Source organism: Schistocerca piceifrons, chromosome 2 (genome assembly GCF_021461385.2).
Source record: "Schistocerca piceifrons isolate TAMUIC-IGC-003096 chromosome 2, iqSchPice1.1, whole genome shotgun sequence".
NCBI classification, from domain to species: domain Eukaryota; kingdom Metazoa; phylum Arthropoda; class Insecta; order Orthoptera; family Acrididae; genus Schistocerca; species Schistocerca piceifrons.
The window spans coordinates 665137962-665160233 of record NC_060139.1 but is presented as its reverse complement, the minus strand read 5'-3'; the positions used below and the strand labels follow the sequence as shown (position 1 = coordinate 665160233).

Here is a 22272-nt window from a genome sequence, read left to right as displayed (position 1 = left end):
ACAATTTCATGAAGAGGTGTTCAAGTGGTCAACATAATCCCTGACCACACCATTAGGGATTCTCTTCGATATCGGTCTGTTTTCGTAGTTTGGGTCCCGAAGTCGTATTCCACGTTTCTCCAGTGTGAACCCGTCGACTCTCCAGACCAAATTTGGACTCATCTGTGCAAGGAACATCGGCCCACTGTTCGACCGTCCATGTGGCATGTTGACGACTGTTCTAGGCGTTCCCTTCTGTGAAGACGCGTCAGAGGTACACATACAACAGGTCTTCGACAGCAAAGGCTACCCTGCCGAAGCCTTTCGTACACCGTCTGCCTCGGTACAAACGTCCATGGATATTGCGAGGTCAGATGCCAGCTGCAGTGCGGTACTATGTTGGTACTATCGTGCCCTGACAGCCAAATAACATTCCTCTCTTTCTGATGTCACACGTGGTTCGGGGGATACAGTTTTGGTCTCTATAAACTGTCGCCACACCCGAGAAACAACATAACGATTCACGTTAAGTCACAGTTTGCGACTGTCCTGCTCCCATTCTTCCTATGGCTCTACACTGCGGAGTGCCTGGTAGGCGTCTATTCTATGCCATACTGCACCATCTATGACTGTTACACAGCGATTCTGGATGTGGGACTACGCGGTAAACATTCACCCATTTGATAGGCTTTCTGACATTGTCGTTGACCTGGTTGTCCGTTGACTGGAAAACCATCTTCCGTGCAGAACACTACCAGACGGACATCTGTAGACAGTTTGTATGATTGTATTGTGAATTAAACGCAGGACTTGGAAATAGCGGTTTGTTGTTTTAATTTTGGACATCAGTGTAGTTTCACTAGAGGAAAGTCGGTGTCAATTTGGCACTATAAACAATAAAATTACTTGCAAACATCGGAAAATTCGCCGTTTTGCCACATCTTGATATATCTATTAATTCTGAAGATATTTAGGATGGCCTCTCTTAGCTGCCTCATCCTGTATATGTAAAAGTAGATGGAAAAACTTACGCAATGTAAAAAGAGAAATTTGTATGTGAACATCCACTAAAAAATTTTTCGAGTTTGAAAAGTATTAAATTAAAAAGAAGTAAACCAGTTGTAAACAAGCTGTAAGAGCAAATTCTGAAAGCGAATAAAAAAGGACTGCAGGCTGGATGTTTGACCACAGTGCTAAACTCGTAGGGAGTGTAATGCAGTGTTCGTTCTTGCGGGCCAGGAAGGCTGATGATTGTAATGACAGTGTCCTGAAATATCACTTCAAGACAGACGTTTGTTGTCATCTTTTTTCCTCTTTCGTTTCACTATCGCTCTTTGAAATTGAGGCTGGTAACCATGGACGTAGCAGATGTGCGAAAACGGTTCACTTCCTGTAAGGAGAAGCTATTACTCAGCATTAGATTGTCAGTACTGCATTAAATTACAGAACACCACACAATATTTCGTAGAGTAGGCACGGAACATCAGACATATTTAATGGTAAAATGTCAGTGGACTGGGGGACGCAAGGTTTGGCTGGCCCCTTTCTGTAGAGAGAAAGCCAGTGGGGTGGCCTGCACACTAGAGCCAAGTTCTGGAGAAAGGCAGTTCAGACCTACACCCGGTCATCCAGAGATACATTTGAAGACGAACTAGTTTCAAATATTGAAATTTATTCCTGAAATCCAACTTAACTATAATTGGCATAGATGTACTACCTAAAGCGCCAAATGAAAATTTGTGCGGAACTGGGACACGATACTGGATTTCCCACTTACCGAGAGTAGTAATCCTATCACTTCAACTATTCGAGCCCTGGACCGACCCACGTGCGAGTGTAGATATATGTGAAGAAGTAGATATGTGTAACATATGGAAGTCTGCGTTAGTTTGGGGAGATGGTCGGATTGCCTAAGCAGTAAGGCGACTGCTCGTGATAAGTGGGAAATCCGGGTTGGAGTCCCGATCTGGTACAAATTTTCATACATATCTTTAGGTAGTATAGCGCTTTAGGTAGTACATTTATATGTATTACAGTTAGATGAATTTCAGGAATAAATTTCATCCAGATTTAGGTTTCCTGTCTTTTCCCTAAATCGCTTAAGATGAATGGCTCAAATGGCTCTGAGCACTATGGGGCTTAACATCTGAGGCCATCAGTCCCCTAGAACTCAGAACTACTTAAACCTAACTAACCTAAGGACATCACACACATCCATACCCGAGGCAGGATTCGAACCTGCGGCCGTAGCGGTCGCGCGGTTCCAGACTGAAGCACCTAGAACCGCTCGGCCACACCAGCCGGCTTAAGATGAATGCTGGGATGGTTCTCTTGAAAGCATAGTGTCGATTTCTTTCCCCGTCCTTCTCTTGTGGATGTGCTTTGCTCCTAATCGCAGTCGACGGGATACTAAACCCTAATCTTCCTTCCGTCGCATTAGGTAGACTCAGGACATGTACATAAATAGCAGATGTGGTTACCAACCTTACCTTTCGGAGCCTCGAACTTCTGGAACTAGATTTTGAGACAACTCCATTGCTTATAGACTAGTGGTTAACATTAATGAAGGGACATTTTTATTTCATTAATGAAGAAACATTTTATTTTAAAACTAACATCATTGAATAATATTTCATCGCACAACAAGAAATCGCTTTTGTCATGTGATTTCTGAAGTATTCATTTTTTCGGAATCTTGCTGATAACTTATTAGCCCAGTACGCACATGTTTACTTCATTGTTCACCAGGTCATATCGATACTTAGAGTTAATGTGCTTCAGCGTTGAGTAATGTGAACTCCCCCCCACCCCCACCCCCCCACATCCCCCCCACCCTCCCCACAACCCCCCCTCACATCCCCCTACAACCCCCCCACCACCAACCCCCCAACCCCCCCCCACACACCAGTTGAGAACGTTTGGATAATTATGGTCAGGGCCCTCCAACCAACTCGCGATTTTGACAGTCTAACGCGCCAGTTGGACAGAATTTGGCACGATATCCCTTAGCAGGTCATCCACCAACTCAGTCAATCAATGCCAAGCCAAATAACTGCTTGTATAAGAGCACAGGTGGTCCAACACATTATTGGCTTACTGAATAACAAATCACCCAATTTTACTGAAGTTTTACTAATTTGTTTTCTGTACAGTACACCACAGCTACCGATTTCACTCCCATTCGGGTAGTTCCTTAGTAGGGAATAATTGTTTTTTTGCCTTAGCGTTTATTTACCACTCGCATCAGCAGCAAGCAATGGGTAATACAAAGCAGTCTATATCCAACCTCTTTCCTCAAAAACAGGTATCAGGTACTGCACAGTGCATAAGAAAGTCGGATTAGTGATACACTGGCGAATGAATCTCTTCACGTTTCCGTCGTCGTTATCTGCGAGCGCAACGTTGGGATCAAAGTCTATGCAGTGCTGGCTGATGAGCAAGGGCATGCTCTGGAAGGTGCAGAACAGCTTCACCGGGGCCATGCGCTCCATGTCGCTGGTGAGCTGGTGCAGGGGGAAGTCGTCGGCCGCCTGGTGCAGCCCCAGGGCCCGCAGGGCTGCCTGCAGACTGGCGTGGTAGCCGGCCACCAGCTCGTCCACGTGGTGCTGCAGCACCTCCAGGCTGGCGCTGCTATACAGCAGGTACACCACGTCCTCGGCGGGGCACCCCACGTGTGCGCACTGCAAAATGTACAGAGTCACACGCCTTCAGAAATAGTCCACTCACATCATTAGTGTTATAAAAAAAATGTTCAAATGTGTGTGAAATCTCATGGGACTTAACTGCTAAGGTCATCAGTCCCTAAGCTTACACACTACTTAACCTAAATTATCACACCCATGCCCGAGGGAGGACTCGAAACTCCGCCGGGACCAGCCGCACAGTCCATGACTGCAGCGCCTTTAGACCGCTCGTCTAATCCCGCGCGGCATTAGTGTTATACTCTAAGCCAGTGGTTCCCAACCTGGGGGCAATTACGCTCTGAAGGGTATAAACAAAAGGGTCCTACTGTGTTTCGGTCACGAAACTAAATTATTTTTAAAATTTTATTATTGTTATCACTATTTTGTAAGACAATAATACCGATTACATAAGTTACCAGTAATTGCAATTCTCAAATACTAGCGTTAACGTGTGTCGTTATGTGGTGGAGATTACAGATTACGAAACGAAGATGCACGTGAACTTTGTACCACGCACTTACAACAATCAAATTGAGACATGTAGATCACATATGCTTAAATATCTCTTGAAAATGCCTTCTCCGAATTTTAGGACCAGAAATTCCTTCATTATTCACAGATAAACGAACTAATTGATGGCACAACATAACCGTAACTGGGTAATGGCTATTATGTTGCTGTAGGGCCTACATATTATTATTATTATTATTATTATTATTATTATTATTATATGTTCGCCGATAACATTGTAATTTTGTCAGAGACAGCAAAGGACTTGGAAGTGCAGCTGAACGGAATGGACAGTGTCTTGAAAGGAGGATATAAGATGAACATCAACAAAAGCAGGCCGACCGCGGTGGCCGAGCGGTTCTAGGCGCTTCAGTCCGGAACCACGCGGCTGCTACGGTCGCAGGTTCGAATCCTGCCTCGGGCATGGAGGTGTGTGATGTCCTTAGGTTAGTTAAGTTTAAGTAGTTCTAAGTCTAGGGGACTGATGACCTCAGATGTTAAGTCCCATAGTGCTTAGAGCCATTTGAACCATTTTTTGAACAAAAGCAAAACGAGGATAATGGAATGTAGTCGAATTAAGTCGGGTGATGCTGAAGGAATTGGATTAGGAAATGAGACACTTAAAGTAGTAAGGAAGTTTTGCTATTTGGGGAGCAAAATAACTGATGATGGTCGAAGTAGAGAGGATATAAAATGTAAACTGGCAATGGCAAGGAAAGCGTTTCTGAAGAAGAGAAATTTGTTAACATCGAGTACAGATTTAAGTGTCAGGAAGTCGTTTCTGAAAGTATTTGTATGGAGTGTAGCCATGTATGGAAGTGAAACATGGACGATAAATAGTTTGGACAAGAAGAGAATAGAAGCCTTTGAAATGTGGTGCTACAGAAGAGTGCTGAAGATTAGATGGGTAGATCACGTAACTAATGAGGAAGTATTGAATAGGATTGGGGAGAAGAGGAGTTTGTGGGACAACTTGACTAGAAGAAGGGATCGGGTGGTAGGAGATGTTCTGAGGCATCAAGGGATCAGCAATTTAGTATTAGAGGGCAGCGTGGAGGGTAAAAATCGTTGAGGGAGACCAAGAGATGAATAAACTAAGCAGATTCAGAAAGATGTAGGCTGCAGTACGTACTTGGAGATGAAGCAGCTTGCACAGGATAGAATAGCATGGAGAGCTGCATCAAACCAGTCTCAGGATTGAAGACCACCACCACCACCACCACCACCACCACCACAACAACAACAACAACAACAACAACAACAACAACATTGTCGGTTGTGGTTAGATTCGCAACATTCACAGTGGAAGTATTTCAGTTTGTGTCATTTCAGAAGTAAGCAGTCGAGCCACTGAAATAAACTGCAAGTAATAAGTACAGCGCACTCATCTTAACTTGGTTGATTTGAAATGCGGTTGCAGACTATGGCTGAAGAAGGTGTCACTAGGAAGAGGAGTGATGGTGAGGAAGCATGTGTTTTGTAGCAAGTATTTACCCTCAATGTTGATAGTTAGCTTTCGTTTCTGAAAAGGAGTTGTAAGCAGCACTCGGGATAGACTGAGAACTGCATCATTGTATAAAAAAAGATTGTTAGACACGTGCAATACTAATCGCCTCATTTATTTACTCGTTCGTGGGTTATTAATCTACAATAACTATACATCATTTATCCTTCATTTTGAAAGTAAAAGTGTTCAAAGAATATTGTTTGTGATGCTAATTTTCAATTAGACTGTAATGTTGAAGATAGTGGTGGTGGGGGCGGGGGAGGTGGGAGGAGATTCCGGGGGGAGGGGGGGATTCTGGCTAATACCTGGTTTCACTGAGGGATAATGGTCTCAGAAAGGTTGGGAACCACTGCTCTAAGCCTTAAAGGCTGGTCCACACGCAACTATCTACGAGCGTGAGTCAAATGAAAAACCTGAAATTTGTAATAACAAATCGAAATTTCGCGCCTTTATCCTGTAAGTTGGTAAGCGTGCTACAAACAGTGTACAGAATGGCCAGTAGGTGGCAGCATAGTGCAGATGCACACATACCGTCGCAGTGTCAGTATAAAGATGGCCGCCCCACTTGCGACTTGCACCAGGGAAGAACAGCGTTCTGTTATTCGGTTTTTGCGTAGTGAAGGTGTGAAACCTATTGAAATTCATCGACGAATGAAGGTTCAGTGCGGTGATGCATGTCTGTCACAGCATCAAGTCTACGAATGGAGTAAGAAGTTCGCAAATGGTGTGACTTCAGTGGAAGATGCTCCGCGTCCACGTCAGGGACAACGAGTTGTGACTCCACAGAACATTGCAGCAGTTGAAGCCATAGTGAAGGTGTTGTGGATTGCCAAGACAGTCAACCCACTATGAGAGGAAGCCGAAAGGCACGCGTTTTAGCTCACGCAGGCTGGCGTGAGGTCTGGAACAGGTCAAGGAAATGAGACTAACAAAAAACGTACGAAGCTGCTGGAATACTTAACTTTAATCCATAATTGGTGAACATCGCTCTTGACGGTACATGTTTTACAGCATCAATAGTAACTGGTAATGGCGCCTTGCTAGGTCGTAGCAAATGACGTAGCTGAAGGCTATGCTAACTATCGTCTCGGCAAATGAGAGCGTATTTTGTCAGTGAACCATCGCTAGCAAAGTCGGCTGTACAACTGGGGCGAGTGCTAGGAAGTCTCTCTAGACCTGCCGTGTGGCGGCGCTCGGTCTTCAATCACTGATAGTGGCGACACGCGGGTCCGACGTATACTAATGGACCGCGGCCGATTTAAAGGCTACCACCTAGCAAGTGTGGTGTCTGGCAGTGACACCACAGAAGGAAAACCGCCGAGTGACACTGAATGACACTGCAGCAAGTTTACACATTAGTCATGAGTCAGCACACCACATTGTGCATGATATGCTCCAGTTTCACAAAGTGTCTGCAAGATGGGTGCTACGGCAGCTGACTCCTGAAATGAGAGAACGACGTGTTGATGCTTGTGAGGAGCTTCTTCGGCGCTTTGAACGAGAAGGTCATGGCTTCCTTGCAAGAATCGTTGCTGGGGACGAAACCTGGGTTCACTTCCACCAACCGGAAACGAAGAGAGCGAGCAAAGAATGGCGCCATTCATCATCACCAAAACCAAAGAAGTTTTGAACAGAACCATCAGCAGGGAAGGTTATGCTGACTCTTTTGGGACGAAAAAGGCGTCATTTTGGAGCATTACATGCTTAGAGGGATCACTGTCACCAGTGCATCATACAAAGATCTCCAAAAAAAAATCATCTGCGGCTGCAATCAAATCAAAGCGACATGGATTGCTGTCAACAGGTGTCCTTTTGCAACATGACAATGCAAGGCCCCACACTGCCCGTACAACAGTTACAACAATCACAGACCTGCATTTTGAGTGTCTTCCTCATCCACCATAGTCACCAGACCTTGCCCCCAAGTGATTTCCATATGTTTGTACCACTCAAAGACGCAATGGGAGGAAAGAAGTTCCGTTTTGATGAAGAGGTACGCCACACGGTGCATGAGTGATTGCGCGGATTACCGAAAGAATTTTTTTCCAAAGGAATTTATGCACTTTGTAAGTGCTGGAGGACTTGCTTTGAGCGTGGGGGAGATTCTGTTGAAAAGTGTTACAGCTTTGCACCACTTCTGCATAGTAAATAATATTTAAAAAATATTTAAGGTTTTCATTTGACTCACCCTCGTACATATCTAGACCACAATTATCGCACTAGACTAATATGGGACCGGGGCAAGTAAAAATCCGCTTCAAAAGTAATTTGGATTGTAACGGGAAACAAACTGATGGTTTCCGTCGGCGCTGGGCATAGCATGAACGACGTGACGAGCAGAATTTGTCTGAGCTGACTCCAGCTCCACACTGAAAATAGGAAATTGGAAATACACTACTGGCCATTAAATTTGCTACACCACGAAGATGACGTGGTACAGACGAGAAATTTAACCGACAAGAAGAAGATGCTGTGATATGCAAATGATTAGCTTTTCAGAGCAATCACACAAGGTTGGCGCCGGTGGCGACACCTACAAAGTGCTGACACGAGGAACGTTTCTAACCGATTTCTCATACACAAACAGCAGGTGACCGGCGTTGGCTTGTGAAACGTTGCTGTGATGCCTCGTGTAAGGAGAAGAAATGCGTACCATCACGTTTCCGACTTTGATAAAGGTCGGATTGTAGGCTATCGTGAATGCGGTTTATCATGTCGCGACATTGCTGCTCGCGTTCGTCGAGATCCAATGACTGTTAGCAGAATATGGAATCGATGGGTTCAGGAGGGTAATACGGAACGCCGTGTTGGATCCCAACGGCCTCGTATCACTAGCAGTCGAGATGACAGACACCTTATCCTCATGGCTGTAATGGATCGTGCCGGCCGAGGTGGCCGAGCAGTTCTAGGCACTACAGCCTGGAACCGCGCGACCGCCACGGTCGCAGGTACGAATCCTGCCTCGGGCATGGATGTGTGTGATGTCCTTAGTTTAGTTAGGTTTAAGTAGTTCTAAGGGGCTGATGACCTCAGAATTTAAGTCCCATAGTGCTCCGAGCCATTTTGTAATGGATCGTGCAGCCACGTCTCGATCCCTGAGTCAACAGATGGGGACGTTTGCAAGACAACAACCATCTGCACGAACAGTTCGACGACGTTTGCAGCAGCATGAACTATCAGCTCGGAGACCATGGCTGTGGTTACGCTTGATGCTGCATCACAGACAGGAGCGCCTGCGATGGTGTACTCAACGACAAACCAGGGTGCACGAATGGCAAAATGTCATTTTTTCGGATGAATTCAGGTTGTGTTTACAGCATCATGATGGTCGCATCCGTGTTTGACGACATCGCGGTGAATGCACATTGGAAGCGTGTATTCGTCATCGCCATACTGGCGTATCACCCGGCGTGATGGTACGGGGTGCCATTGGTTACACGTCTCGGTCACCTCTAGTTCGCATTGACGGCACTTTGAACAGTGGACGTTACATTTGAGATATGTTACGACCTGTGGCTCTACCCTTAATTCGATCCCCGCGAAACCCTACATTTCAGCGGGATACTGCACGACCGCATGTTGCGGGTCCCGTACGGGCCTTTCTGGATACAGAAAACGTTCGACTGCTGCCCTTGCCAGCACATTCTCCAGATCTCTCACCAATTGAAAACGTCTCGTCAATGGCGGCCGGGCAACTGGCTCGTCACAATACGCCAGTCACTACTCTTGATGAATTGTGGTATCGTGCTGCAGCATGGGCAGCCATCCAAGCTCTGTGTGACTCAATGCCCAGGCGTATCAAGGCCGTTATTACGGCCTTAGGTGGTTGTTCAGGGTACCTATTTCTCAGGATCTATGCACCCAAATTGCGTGAAAATGTAATGACATGTCAGTTCTAGTATAATATATTTCTCCAATGAATACCCGTTTATCATCTGCATTTCTTATTGGTGTAGCAATTTTAATGGCCAGTAGTGTATGTACGGACACACGAGAGAAAACGCGCCTGATGATTCTCAGGAGAGATACTGTGTATATATGAAGGAATGTGTGACACAGACCTGGAAGTCGTAGAGACGGACTTGGAGCTCTCCCGCTGCGGTGCGGAACATGATGTTGTTCCTCTTGAGGTCGCCGTGCAGCAGGACGCGCAGACCACCGGAGCATTCCTTGACTGCCCGCGCCGCTCGCGGGTACAGCTCGCGCGCCAGCTTCTGGAAGCGTTGGTGGTACGGGTGAAACCACGGGTATTCCGCGAGCACCTCCCCCATGCGCAGCAGGGACGACTGCACCAGGCCGCCGACGGCGGCGGCGTTCTCGTCGGCGAAAGTGAGCGACTGCCGGAAGAGCAGGCCGTCGAGCGGGGGGCCGCGGCAGCTGCGGCACGCTGGCGGCGTGCAGGCGGGCGGCTGCGGCCAGCGCGGCGGCACACTGCGCGCGGTCCAGCGGCGCCGCCTGCGGCTCCCAGAAGCCGGCCGCCGACAGGTCCTCCAGCAGCAGGTAGTCGGGCCCGGGCGGCGCGCCGCTGCCGTAGCACGCGGGCGCCACCGCCGCCCACGCGCTGCCCCCGCCACCGCCCTCGGCCGCCAGCGCGGGAAGCACGTCGCAGTAGACGGCGCGCTCCCGCGAGAACACGTCCGAGCTGCCCAGGTCCTTCATCGCGCCCTCCGACCGCAGCGCGCTCTTCACCACCAGCGACGGTTCTCCGGCACTCTGCCCTCGAAGCTTCGCCCGCAGGCGGAAAGTCTCGCTCATTAAGCCACCTCCGTACTTGCACGCGTACTCGATACGTGCAGTATCCGAGTCGACTTCGTTGCCCGCTTTGAGGAAAGCCTCTTCGATGAATTTGTTGTCCATCCACGACGGCATTTCATTTCTCTTTTCCGTGCTCGGCTCCATTACACAGCCGCGGTTTCTTTTCTCTGAAAATGAAACAGAAAAGCTAGACTTTCAAAATGATGGAGTTCAGCAGTCAGTCATCCTTTCCTTTCAGACTTCATTAAATTAAATCTAGAATTCGGCTAGCAATTAGCCATTCTCAATGCAGTATTTCAGAGTTTTAATAGATGCCCTGTTGTTCGGGCTACTGCCACAGTGCATTCACAGTTTATTCAGAGTTCATCGAAACGATAAGTGATTGTTTGCATGTGAAGCTCAAATGGTATTTGCACATTTTTTTTGTTTTGACGTCTACCCGTCGATAAATGATGATCTGATGGTGGATTACCGAATGCTGCATGCTCTGGCAGTTGATCTGAATGTAAATACGAGGCGTGTTTTTTAAGTACCGTTTTGAAATTAAAAAAAGATGTTCAGATGTGTGTGAAATCTTATGGGACTTAACTGCTAAGGTCATCAGTCCCTAAGCTTACACACTACTTAACCTAAATTATCCTAAGGACAAACACACACACACACACACACACACACACACACACACACACATGACCGAGGGAGGACTTGAACCTCCGCCGGGACCTTCAAAAAGTCGTGCTAAGATATCTCAATAATTTTATTTTTACATCTAGCCTGTACCTTAACCTTCTTTTCTACATAATTTCCGTCAATATTGATGCATTTATCATAGCATTGTACCAGTTTTTGAATACCCTCCTGATAGAAGTCTGCCGCCTGACTTGTTAACCACTGCATCACCACTGTTTTGACTTCGTCGTCGTCTTGAAGACGCTGACCGCCCAGGTGTTTCTTCAAGTGCAGGAACAGATGTTAGTCACTGGGCGCAACATCGGGGCTGTACGGAGGATGATCTAGAGTTTCCCATCGAAAAGATGTGATGAGATGTTTGGTCCGATACGCCACATGCGGACGGGCATTGTCTTGCAGCAAAACGATGTCCTTGCTCAACTTCCATGGACTGTTGCTTTGATTCTGGTGTGACTTAGGCCACCCATGTTTCATCACCCGTAACAATTCGGCTTAAGAAATCATCACCGTCGTTGTGGTACTGCTCAAGGAAAGTCAATGCACTGTCTCAACGTTTGGTTTTTCGCACATCCGTCAACATTTTCGTTAGTCAACGTGTGCACAATTTTCGGTAATTCAAGTGCTCGGTCACAATGCCATACAAACACTACGAGAAACATTAGTAAAGTCATCCCGCAAGGAGGAAATCATAAAGCGTCTGTTTTCTCTCACCTTATTGTCCACTTCCTGCACCAAACTTTCATTAATGACCGAAGGACGCCCACTCCGTTGTTCATCATGCACATTTGTGCGGCCATCTTCAAATGCTCTCACCCACTTTCTTACCATTCCATCACTCATAATGTTTTCTCCGTAAACTGCATAGATCTCACGATGAATATCGATCGCTTTTAGGCCTTTAGCACTAAGAAATCTTACAACAGCCCGTACTTCACAGTCGGCGGGACTCACGATTATGGGAGGCATCTTAAACACTCAGTACACAACGTAAACAAGGAAGAATCAGACTGTAATGGCGTCAGTGAGTAGATTAAGATACAGAGTTTGATGTAAAAATAAAATTATCGAGATATCTTAGCACGTCTTTTTTAATTTCAAAACGGTACATACTTAAAAAACACCACTCGTAAATATAACATATTGCACGTACATGGGGAAAGAAATCCACTGCTGTACAAATACATTATTACAATTAATAAAATGTTCCGGGCTATTATGCTGTGATCGAAAGGATTTAACATTTAACCCCAACTGTTCGTTCCCACCTGTGAGCGACGTTTTCAGTGCGGATCGTAGCTTTCTTGTCAGTCCGATTCACACCCTGACTCGCTACTGACAGCAGCAAGATTCCGATTGCCCGTGCTCCCACACAGCCACGCAACATCAAATGCTTTCTATACCCGGGTGCAAAGATTGTTCTGCAATAGCTGATCTGTCAATCTTTGCCCTCCATGCCCTTGTGCTCTTCTATTCGTTTTTAGGCCATTCTTTTTGTAGTACCCAAGTGTTCCTCACAACAAGTACACGGAATCCTATATATTCCTGCCTTTTCTAGCGGTTTGCGACCATCCTTGGCCAATTTTAGGTGATCCTATATCTTCTGCGTGGGTTTGTAGATTAATGCGAGTTACAATTTGTCAAAATTTTTCCTGTGCGCTCAGTAACGTCCTTAAGGAAAGGCAGGAAAGCTTTCTATTTCACAGGCGCTTCTGCATCGCTATGACTTTTGGGCGGTGGTCTTAACGTTCTTTTTACCTCAGCGGACAAATAATCATTGTTGAGCAATGGATTGGTGAGGTGTTTTAATTTCGCGCAACGTAACTCTTTTTCGAAAATGTTCCTTGCTGTATCCACCAACGTTTTTATGATGCCACGCACAAGGGAAGCTGCAGAAGAGGTGAGACTGACAGATGGTTCAAATGGCTCTAAGCACTATGGTACTTAACATCTGAGGTCATCAGTCCCCTAGACTTACAACTACACTACTGGGCATTAAAATTGCTACACCAAGAAGAAATGCAGACGATAAACGAGTATTCATTGGACAAATACATTATACTAGAACTGACATGAGATTACATTTTCAGGCATTTGGGTGCATAGATCCTGAGAAATCAGTAACCAGAACAACCACCTCTGGCCCTAATAACGGCCTTGATACGCCCGGGCATTGAGTCAAACAGAGCTTGGTGGCGTGTACAGGTACAGCTTCCATGCAGCTTCAATACGATACCACAGTTCATCAAAAGTAGTGACTGGCGTATTGTGACGAGCCACCATTGACCAGACTTTTCAGTTGGTGTGAGATCTGGAGGATGTGCTGGCCAGGGCAGCAGTCGAACATTTTCTTTATCCAGAAAGGCCCGTACGGGACCTGCAACATGCGGTCGTGCATTATCCTGCTGAAATGTAGGGTTTCGCAGGGATCGAATTAAGGGTAGAGCCACTGGTCGTAACACATCTGAAATGTAACGTCCACTGTTCAAAGTGCTGTCAATGTGAACAAGTGGTGACCGAGACGTGTAACCAATGGCACCCCATACCATCACGCCGGGTGATACGCCAGGATGGCGATGACGAATACACGCTTCCAATGTGCGTTCACCGCGATGTCGCCAAACACGGATGCGACCCTCATGATGCTGTAAACAGAACCTGGATTGATCCGAAAAAATGACGTTTTGCCATTCGTGCACCCAGGTTCGTCGTTGAGTACATCATCGCAGGCGCTCCTGTCTGTGATGCAGCGTCAAGGGTAACTGCAGCCATGGTCTCCGAGCTAATAGTCCATGCTGCTGCAGACGTCGTCGAACTGTTCGCGCAGATGGTTGTTATCTTGCAAACGTCCCCATCTGTTGACTCAGGGATCGAGACGTAGCTGCACGATCCGTTACAGCCATGTGGGTAAGATGCCTGTCATCTCGACTGCTAGTGGTACGAGGCCGTTGGGATCCAGCAGGGCGTTCCGTCTTACCCTCCTGAACCCACTGATTCCATATTCTGCTAACAGTCATTGGATCTCGACCAACGCAAGCAGCAATGTCGCGATACGATAAACCGCAATTGCGATAGGCCACAATCTGACCTTTATCATAGTCGGAAATGTGATGGTACGCATTTCTCCTCCTTAGGCGAGGCATCACAACAACGTTTCACCAGGCAATACCGGTAAACTGTCGTTTGTGTACGAGTAATCGGTTGGAAACTTTCCTCATGTCTGCACGTTGTAGATGTCGCCACCGGTGCCACCCTTTTGCGAATGCTCTGAAAAGCTAATCATTTGCATACCACAGCGTCTTCTTCCTGTCGGTTAAATTTCGCGTCTGTAGCACGTAATCTTCGTGGTGTAGCAATTTTAATGGCCAGTAGTGTACTTAAACCAAACTAAGCTAAGGACATCACTCACATCCACGCCTGAGGCAGGATTCGAACCTGCGACCGCAGCAGCAGCGCAGTTCCGGACTGATGCGCCTAGAACCGGTCGGCCACAGCGGCCGGCAGACTGACAGATCAGCTGTTGCGGAAAATGCTTTGCAGGCAGGAGACTACAACATTCATTTTGATAGGACTCAAGTACTGGCAGCCCCAAGCCATGAAAGGCTGTACAGAGAGGCCACAGAGATTGTGAAACACCCCAGGAATTTCAGTAGGAAGGAGGAGGGCGTTAAACTGAATGACATCCGACTTCCTGTGTTGAAGATGAGTACCTGTCTTCCGCTATGGGGCGGCAGCAACAGCGGGCTACAGCAGTCGACACCCGCCAACTACGCTCGGGTATTCAAAACATGTGACGTCACGCCACAGCGCGGAAGCATGAGAAAACGGCATTTTGCAGCAGTGAGTAACGAGCCATGGTATGAATCGTATGCACAAAGTCCTCCGCAGATGGCGACAAAACGTTGGGTTTAAGCGTTAACTCCACTCGACCACGCCACGCCGAGTGGCCGCGAGGTCTGAAGCGCCATGTCACAGATGGTGCGGCCCCTCCAGCTGGAAGTTCAAGTCCTCCCTCAGGCATGGATGTGGGTGTTGTTCTTAGCATAAGCTAGTTTAAATAGTGTGTAAGTGTAGGGACCAAAGACCTCAGCAGTTTGGTCCTTCAGGAATTAACACACACTTTTTTTCCATGCAACCACACCGTAATAGCCCGGAACATTTTACTAACTGTGAGATTTCCGACAGCGAAAGTTTACATTTTACAACTACACTATTTACAACAAATTGCTGGTCACAGCGTCTACAGTAAAATATACAGGAGTATTAGAGAGACCTAAAGGGTATACGGAATGAGTTTTTCGATGCGAAAATCGATTTTTGGGAAAATGCATTTTAGAAATATTTAGAGTCTCTCGTTTAAAGTTGTGTATAAAATATTGACATGAAGTGTGTAGAAGTATTTTAAATCATCTTTTCAAAATTGCAGCACACGAAGTTCCACAGTGTTTGAGACATGAAACATGCTTGACGTAGCCTGCGTTGCCAGAGATATAATTGAGCGTAATTTTTTCTTTTGGCTCCATTGCAGGACAGTTGGCAATCGAACTTGCGCCATTTGTGTTCTTCCCTTTGTGAATAAATGCAGGTGTTTGTTATTAAAGTCAAACTTGATGTGCCAGCCGGTGTGGCTGAGCGGCTCTAGGCGCTACAGTCTGGAACCGCGCGACCGCTACGGTCGCAGGTTCGAATCCTGCCTAGGGCATGGATGTGTGTGCTGTCCTTAGGTTAGTTAGGATTAATTAGTTCTACGTTCTAGGGGACTAATGACCTTAGAATTTAAGTCCCATAGTGCTCAGAGCCCTTTGAACCATACTTGATGTAGTCATTGAGGTTTCTTATCTTCAGCATGCCAAGATCTAGTGCGAAGGTATTTAAAAAGCGTGTACATTGGCACAAGAAAGTAAAGCGTACTAAGAATTCCTTTCATTCATCGACGACACCAGTATTTGACGTCCCAGCAGCGCCCATCCTCTACTATGGTAGTTATATACTGAGTGATGCTACATGTCTGTGTACTGTGGGAAAATCGAGAGTACAGTTCCAAAACTCATGAAAAAATGTTCCTAATTTTCGGCTCAATTTAACAGTGTAAAAATACCCTGTGGAATGGCCACATCCAACAAATAGTAGGAAACGCAGTTGCCGCACAGGACTAAGGTCAACATAATACTTATTCCCACATACATCTCGCGAAATGATCACAACGTGAAAATTCTAGAAATTAGGGCTAATACAGAGGCTTTGCGACAATTATTCTTCCACGCGCTATTCGAGAGTGGGCCAAGGAAGGGGGGATTAGTTAGTGATGCCAAAAGAACCCTTCACCACACATCGGTAAGTGGCCTGCGGAGTATGATGTAGATGTACAATGGCCGTATCCTTGTTTACCCTTATTGAGCAAGAATGTTTGCGCTTGCTGTCTCTCGCTTTTTTTCCTTTTTTCTAAGGAACATTACTAATCACATCCCTCCAGCTGAAAGCCGATAGAGTGAAGAAGTTATGACTTTATGGCAGGGGCTGAATTCTGCCGAATTGCTGTTGATCAAGACTTACAATGATGAAACCAACATGAAGCAAATATATTTAAAATTAATTTTTTATTAAATACAAACATTCAATAAATAGCTTCAGAGAGGTACTCAGTGGATGACCTGTGCAAAGGATTCCAGGAACTAAGTTCGATGTTAAGTATTACTCATTAAATCTTAAAAATTCATGTTCCCTAGAAGGGGGTTAACTTTTTATATAAATAGTTGTCAATAACAATTTTCGATGTCTGCATTTTCGACGTCTGAAAACTGGATCAATAAATAATTTACCTGTGAAAGAATTTATTTTAACAAATACAAAATTTTACACTCGCTATGTTAGGAATAAATGCAGAAACTAACACGTCATTTAAAAATAGGTACAGAAAACTGTATTGCCGAGAAAATACGTACAACAATAAATATCTTTTCGCTTTTTTGCTGCAGCAAACTGTGTCATTCGATCGCAAACGAATGCCTTATGGGTGACAAACTCATGACTTTCGAGGAATATTTTTGCGGCCCAGTAATGCGAATGCCAAGCTGTATGTTTTTGTATACACTTACATCTTAGAATATGGAGTAGAGGTGACCCTTCAGTAATCATTAGACCCGCATTTCCGTGTAAATGTATGTCTGCACGTTTTGGCGTTTCGGGGAGTAAATGCGTATTTCGAAGATTTAATCGATATAACTGCATAAATTTAAACGTTTATACTGCATATTACATCGTTTCTCTTACCTCAATGTATATATTGCAATAGCTTGTATAATAGAACATTTTACTGATGTTGTCTTAATAAGAATTACGCCAAAAGTGCAGAACATTAGTGAGATCGCGAATTTTGTTACAGTCTGTGAATTGTCGTGTAGGTGAAACAGTACGTCTAAAGCACGGCAACGTGAATACCCTGATATCCTCCACAAACACGGTAAATAGAGGCACAAAATGCCTGTGTTTGATAATTCTTACAGCATTAAGTCATAAGCTGATTTCTTCCTGCTGAAGGTATTCTTGAAAGCACCTGTCCATGTTGCTACATTGAGAGAGAGATTATCAGATTTAACTTCGCCACCACAGCCTACAAATTTTAACCAGATGGGTTAATAGATAAGTGCTGCCATCTTTTACTGTTACAATTTCGATGAAGTTAACTTAATAAGGGATCATGAATGCCCGCCAATTTATGGAATTTAACATCTATTTGCTTCATTGTATTGAAAAGCCTTAGTTACGGCCCCCTAATTTTTTATGTTATAGTCTTAGACATATTCTGAGCCATTAATACAGCTTGCACTGAAGTCCCAGAAATGGCAATCAAGAAAACAGATCTGAAACAAGATCTGAATTACATGAAATCAAATTTTGATAGAAGTTGAAGCCTCAGGTAACTGGTATAGTAGTAGCAGCTTTATTCATCTGTAGATCTCTTTTTACAAGGACATAGGACATGTCAAAGTATTTACAAGTTTAGACAAATTTAAAATAAGATAATTCGTTTATACATATATTTACAGACTTCTAGTTGGAGACAATCATTAGAGTTTACTCCTGGTATACATTACTATTTTTTTTTACAAAAAACTTATCAAATAATGTAATGCCACACTGTTCACTCATATCTCACTATCAGACACTGCACGCACTATACACACATTGTTTTATAACACTTCACTCGCCACACACACACACACACACACACACATGCACATTGGTGATCTCTGGGCCATTTTCTGTACCACACCTTCCCATTTGCTATCCTGAAAAACTGAGTCACCATCCCTAAATAATGAGTGAGATGCTGAGCTCAGAAAGAGGAGGAGGTGCTAGTATTGTGTATCCATAGCTTGAGGGAATAGTGTTTCTAGAACAGAAAAAAGAAGGAAAAAAACGAAGTGAAGGTGTTATGTGGAACGTTGGAAGGTTTATAATCATTATTATTTATTTGTATAACATTTTTTTTATCAAACCTCTACTCTGTTTTAGCTAAGTAATCCTTCAATGTATAAAATATATTGCATAGCAGGTATTTTCTAGCTGCCTTTTTAAATAGGTGTAGTTTTGCAATTTCTTTAATCTCTTTTGGTAATTTATTGTACTGTTTTATTCCTTGGTAGTAAATGCTGTTTTGAGTTTTATGTTTATTTTTTCTTGGTAAATGTAAGTTGAGTCTATCTCTTGTTGCATGGTCGTGGACAGAGATGTTTGTGCAATAGTTATCAATGTTATTTTTGATGTGTGCAACTGACTAGTAAATGTATTTACATGGAACAATTAAAATCCCCAGTGTTTTGAACAGATCTTTACAATGAGCTCGACTAGTATTTTTGATTATTATTCTTATGGCTCTTTTCTGGAGTTTGAAAATTATATTCATATTTTGTGTGTTTGTTCCCCAAAAAAGAATGCCATAGCTAGGAATTGAGTGTTCATATGAATAATATGTAACTAAAAGACACTCCATGTTACACACTAATGATATGATTCTAAGGGCATAACATGCTGATGACATTCTGTTTGCAAGTACCTTTCTGTGTTCACACCACTTCAACCAAGAATCAATATTCGTTCCTAGAAATTTTGCATTTGTTACACAGTGTATAGAGGTGCCATCAACATTTAATTTAACATTGTAATTTTCCCTCTTCAAACAGAAATTCATGGCATTAGTTTTCTTTATGTTCAATGTCACTTTATTGCTTATTGACCAATCATAAACTTCCTTGAGAGTTTCATTCGCTTTTCTCGGCAAGGAGTTTTCTTCTTTTCTCAGTGACTATAATATTGCTGTCATCAGCGAAGAGAATTTTTTCGTCATGAGTAACACTACTGGGAATGTCGTTGATGTATATCAGGAATAGTATTGGTCCTTGCGGAACCCCTATATTAATATATTTTGATTCCGGTAAGTGTTTTACAAAATGATTAGATCTATTTGAAGTATGTGTTATCTCTACTCTTTTTACTCTATCTGCTAGGTATGATCTAAACCAGTCATTAGCTACCCCTCTTATTCCTAATACTTCTAATTTATTTAATAGAATCTTGTGGTCGACTTTATCTAACGCCTTAGAAAAATCCAAAAATATGCCTGTGACACACTCATCTTTATCAAGAGCATCAAGTACAACTTTTGTGAATTCTACTATGGCTGATTCCATGTTTTTGCCACTTCAGAAACCAAACTGTGATTCGCTTAAAAGATTGTATTTATTCAGGTAATTCATTAATCCGTCTTTCATAATTGCTTCTATTATTTTTGAGAATGCTGACAGCAGGGAAATGGGCCAGTAATTTTCTACGTCTTCTGCATTACCTTTCTTAGGCGAAGGAATAATTCTCGCCTGTTTTAGCTGCTCTGGAAATATCCCTGATGTGAAAGATTCATTTATTGTTAAGGGGCCCAATGCATTGTTTCAGTACACACACCGTTACTTCAGATAAGCCTACTGACTTTTTATTTTTTAGTTTTTTAACATTTTTTTTGACTTCATTCTTTGTGGTTGGAAGTAACATAACTGTATTTAGTGCAACATTATTTACAGGTGTTATATTTATTTAGGGGAAGTTTTGCTGTAACTTCTCTGCAATACTTGAAAAATGCTCGTTTACATAATTTGCTAACTGTTGTGGATAATTTATTACCTTAACCCCCTCCCTTAGCATTATGCTTTTCTGCGTTTGTTTGCCTCTTCCCATTTCCTTTTTTTATAACATCCCAGACTACTTTGCTTTTATTCTCTGCATTATATATTATTTTGTCCTTAAATGGTTTTTTTGCACCAATCAGCACCTTCGAGTAGATCTTTTTGCATCTGTGATACAATCTCTGATAATTATTAAAGAGGTTGTAAATTTTTTACAGTCATTCCCTGGAGAAGTGGTTGTTGCAGCAGACACAAAATGAACCTAAGTAACAGATAAAATCCTGATTCTGAGTTTGTGAAGATGGCAAACAATATTTGATGGCGAAAATGTAAATGATTTCAACTTGATCTGTCTTTTCCCGAAATTTCTTCAGTGAAGTATCCACCAGCCACTTCGTATGGCGTAGAAAAGTCATTTTGTATGTTAAAAAATTTTCTCTCTGACAGACTCACGAGCCTAAGTGAAGAAAATTTGGAGATATTTGTTCTTGTGTACTATTCTGGAAGAAATTAGAAATAAATATTGGGCTGAATATTAATACCGTATATTTTTATGGTTTTGCTGCCTCATTATGTTTGTTTAGTGATATGATACTGAATGAATGTTTCGGCTTGATAGCGCATAAAAAATCAGGCTTTAGGAAACTGAACTAGCCAACAATGTCACCGTCAATATGAAACGTTCCTTCGTCTCGTTTCTAGAGCTTACGTGGCACCGCGCGGGGTTTCATTTACGGCCACTGGATGTACTGCTCCGAGGAAACGCAGCAGAAGTAATCTGCTGATATGTAGACCCATATCACTGACACCAATTTGCGGTCAAAGTTTGGAATGTACATTACGAAATATCTTGAAGGTAACGACTTACTGACAGTCAACACGGATTCCAAAAATATTGTTCTTACGAAACACAACTGGCTCCTCATACACAAGAACTAATGGGTGCTATCGATAGGGGATCTCAAGTTTATTCTACACTTGTAGATTCCCAGAAGGCTTTGACACTGGTCCTCACAACGGGATTCTAATCAAACTGCATGCTTATGGTATATCGTCTCACTTTTGTGACAGGATTCGTGATTTCCTGTCAGAAAGGACACAGACCTTCGTAACTGACTGGAGGATATAAAGTGCAACGGAAGTGATATCTGGAGTTCCTTGAGGAAGTGTTATAGAACCTCGCTAATTTCTAATCTGTATAAAAAATTGGGAGACCATGTGAACAACTCTCTTCTACTTGCAAATGATGCTGTCATTTACTGTCTAGTTGAGTCCTCTTCAAGCAGTTCGCTCGCAGGCTTGTGGTCCTGCGTTGGTACATGTAGGTTTTACTATAAAGCGCGAGAGCACTCACTGCCCTCCCCTTGTTCTCACTCCAGTGATAAACCGGAACAAAACTATCTACCTACAAATACCTTTATTCCACAATGCTTTACTAAGTGCACAAGGTTCTTACGTGCTGGGGCCCTTGGCTGGTCGAACGAAACATGCGTCTGCTAGCTGTCGTAGATGTAGTCGATATCTGCAGAGTGGGCTTAGCCTAATGCACATGTCCTCAACATCGACCGGACTAATCACGTGATTTTGGGACAATGCTGCTCGTCTATAATTTGCGGGAATAGCGAAACTTCAATACTACACTTATTCGCCTTGTTTGATATACGTTTCTGCAGGTTTGAATTTTAGTACCAGCTGTGGTGCAGTAGTGTTACGGATGGAAAGACAAGTATGTGGAAGGGGGACCAGTTACTTTTGATAGGCACGTACAGCCAAAACTTATATATGACGGACTGATTAATTTCCTCCAATTTATGCAGGTTCTCAGACCCTTGTGTTTATCTAAGTATTTCTGCATGACGCAGTGTCATTTTAACGTAATTAGAAAGAACAGGTCCGACAATATGAATCAGTGGAATAGAAAATTTTTAAAAAATATCGTTCGTCATCACTTCTTTTATTTCTCCAAAATTCGAAC

The 22272-nt window shown here is 43.8% G+C and overlaps 1 protein-coding gene across 1 annotated transcript; it reads right to left on the bottom strand.

Moving 5' to 3' along the window:
• Positions 1–2920: 2920 nt before the first annotated feature.
• Positions 2921–9953, bottom strand: LOC124777836. The gene is made up of 2 exons (XM_047253365.1): positions 9741–9953; positions 2921–3659 (listed from the first exon to the last, which is right to left on the bottom strand). Exons 1-2 carry the CDS (start codon positions 9948–9950, stop codon positions 3255–3257), a joined length of 615 nt encoding a protein of 204 aa, XP_047109321.1. The 5' UTR covers positions 9951–9953; the 3' UTR covers positions 2921–3254.
• Positions 9954–22272: the final 12319 nt, after the last annotated feature.